The 2,844-nt window shown below is 37.1% G+C and overlaps 2 protein-coding genes across 2 annotated transcripts in view; both read left to right on the top strand.

The window, feature by feature from the left end:
- The window catches only part of LOC129572381 (uncharacterized), a gene marked incomplete at its 5' end in the record, with an annotated part of 2,298 nt that extends 1,254 nt beyond the window's left edge, over positions 1–1,044 (top strand). The window contains one exon of the mRNA XM_055452327.1: positions 435–1,044. Within this exon, the coding sequence (XP_055308302.1) occupies positions 435–1,039 (605 nt within the window). The remainder of the gene's footprint in view (positions 1–434) is intronic.
- A 711-nt stretch (positions 1,045–1,755) lies between these two features.
- Positions 1,756–2,829, top strand: LOC129572380 (uncharacterized; the record flags this gene model as incomplete). The annotated part of the gene is made up of 3 exons (XM_055452326.1): positions 1,756–2,201; positions 2,298–2,577; positions 2,654–2,829. Coding segments are annotated over exons 1-3 (860 nt in total), but the record flags the coding sequence as incomplete, so codon positions are not given.
- Between the last annotated feature and the right edge of the window lie 15 nt (positions 2,830–2,844).

Here is a 2,844-nt window from a genome sequence, read left to right as displayed (position 1 = left end):
TAACATACTTAAGTATGTACTTAACATACTTAAGTATGTACTTAACATACTTAAGTATGTACTTAACATACTTAAGTATGTACTTAACATACTTAAGCTTAAATACGAGGCTTAATTACGTATGTTAACAAGTATGCTAAGTAAGTACTTAAGGGAGTTTAAGTACGTCTCAAGTCACGTAATTAAACTCAAGTATGTTAAGTACGTACTTAAGGGTAATTAGATTCTACGAACGAACGAACAAACGAACATGTTCGTAAATTCTACGAACGAACGAACGAACAAACGAACAAACGAACATGTTCGTAGATTCTACGAACGAACGAACGAACGAACATGTTCGTAAATTCTACGAACGAACGAACGAACAAACGAACATGTTCGCATACGAACGAACGAACGAGCGCTCGTTGACCGCTCTGCCCCTGGGGCAGATGGAGATATGAATGTATTTTCACGATCCACACTGGGCAGAGACATTTTTGAAAACAGCCAAAATCTAAATTTGCCTGAAGACTGCAATATAAATGGCGAAAAAATGCCGTTCTTTTTTGTTGCTGATGACGCGTTTCCATTATCACCACGCATAATGAAACCGTACGGTGGCACACTCAAAGACGACGAAAGGATTTTCAACTATCGTCTCAGTTGCGCCAGACGAACTATTGAAAATGCCTTTGGTATAATGACGATGCGTTGGAGTTGTTTAACATCGGAATTTCTGTGTCAACCGGATAAAGTAAAAGTAATTGTTGGTGCTTGCTGTGCACTGCATAACTTTTTGGCTAAACGAAGTCCAACGTATGTACAAGTTGCAGATCGTTACGATAATCATGGTAATTTGATCGAAGGTGAATGGCGACGGACGCAAGGAATGGGTCAAATTAATCTAGTGAGAAGAGGTCGTCCATCCACTGCGGGAAACACGATTCGAGACCGACTTAAACATTTCTTCAATAATATAAACATTTTATCGTATCAATTTGATCGATTACATTTTGCTCCAAACCACAATTCAAATGCTCAGTCAACAAATTAAATCAAAAGAATATATTGCGTTGAATTTGTTTCACACATTCATTTCATTGTGTCCGAAGAAAAAAAATAAATTACACTATTGCAATCGCAACAGCTGATTTCGTAGATTCAACTTTTTTTCTCCTTTGGTAAACATTTTTTCCTCACAGAACCGAATACAGTGCACACTTTTGAATTGTTTGTGTATAAAGAATGAAGCAAAATTTTATAGCGAATGATAATTCTGTACGGTAAGTAAATAAAATGTTAGACTATTTATTGGAATGTGTATTGTGTATATAATTTCATTTAAACGCTAGAAACGAATTCGAACAAATCAAATCAAAACACACAGAGAAACCGAGTCAAAAAAAAACTTTGGTTCAAGAGAAAGTGAAAAATGTGTTCCAAAAGTGATTGAGCTTCAGGGCGTTCATAATCGATTTGTTAGCGCAAACCAAATGACTCACGACAAAGCTGAAAATGCATTTTTTTTTTCAACGTAAGAGACGAAACGGAATAAAACCAAACATTTATTTCAATAAACAAATGTTCTCTCTGTCTTGCCGTTTATCCAAAATTTTGCATTATCAGCAATCTCATGCTTCATTTTTAAGTATATATAGTTCAATAAGCAGCATCGATCGCGACAAAAATGAACAGTTGGGATTTAGTCTTAGAGTTGAACTCAAACCGAAAACGTCTGTCGTGAATTTTTCTGAAAAGAAATTGTCCCAATATAACGAAGTGAATAAATTGATCAGTGACACTGACAGAGCAATGGCATCTGATTTAACTCCCGAAGAGCTAAAAATTGCAGAAGAAAATCTTCTCCAAGCGGCATTTGAATCGATTGGTACTAGGAAACGTCGCCAAGACGCAAGCTCCATTGCCGATTTGCCTGTGGTGGAATGTGAATCATTGGAAGGCTCAAGTGGGAAGAAGAAGAAGAAGAAGGAACGGACCACCAAAAAAGATCAAGAATTTATTGCCAAAGTGGCCGTATGCGAAGAAGTTCGTAGCTACCCGCAATTATATCAAATATCCCATAAGCAATACCACGATAAAGAAGTAAAAGATGCAGTTTGGAAATTGGTTAGCGAAGGTGTTACTAATAGGATCGGGTCGCCAGTTACTGTTACTGAATGCAAGAAGTTTTGGACCGCATTGAAAGAGTCCACGCGGTAAACATTTTTTGAAAGAAAAATTCGTTGAACAGATCCCTTATTTTTTCATATCATACTATATGATATTTAATTTGTTTTACTCAATACAAATAGGATCTATGTTGATAAGAATAAGGTGGCAAAAATTCGTGAAAAATCCGGCGCTCCATCCGATTTACTTGATCTCTACCAAAGTGATGGATCACAGAAGTTCGATGTTTATGAAAGCCGTTGGCCGTTTGCCGATCATATGGCATTTTTTCTCCCAGCTTGTGCACGTACTGCCTTCACTGTGTCAATTGGAAATTCAAACTCTGAAACGAATTTGAAGGACCCAACAAATCAATCGGATGGAACTTTTGTATACGAAGAGGTCGAATTTTTGAATACTGAAGTATGAAATATATCGCATTGAATATTTTTTTAATTTATTAACTAAAATGTGCCATTCGACCGTTTGCATTTCACAGGACGGTTCACAAAGTGCGGCTCAGCCAAGCTCGACCGCAACAAGTTTTTTCACGCCTGTTAAAGGCCGTAGCAATAAATCGCAAAGAGACGTTGTTTACGACGAGACACTGATTTCAGTTGCATCATCACTTAATAAGTTGGTTGACTCACACAGTGTTGCTGATAAGGGACTGAAGTACAAAGAATTTCA

Source organism: Sitodiplosis mosellana, unplaced genomic scaffold (assembly GCF_009176505.1).
Source record: "Sitodiplosis mosellana isolate CC-2019 unplaced genomic scaffold, AAFC_SMos_1.0 Smas_scaffold_4855, whole genome shotgun sequence".
Classification (NCBI taxonomy): domain Eukaryota; kingdom Metazoa; phylum Arthropoda; class Insecta; order Diptera; family Cecidomyiidae; genus Sitodiplosis; species Sitodiplosis mosellana.
This window is presented reverse-complemented; position numbering and strand designations above follow the sequence as displayed.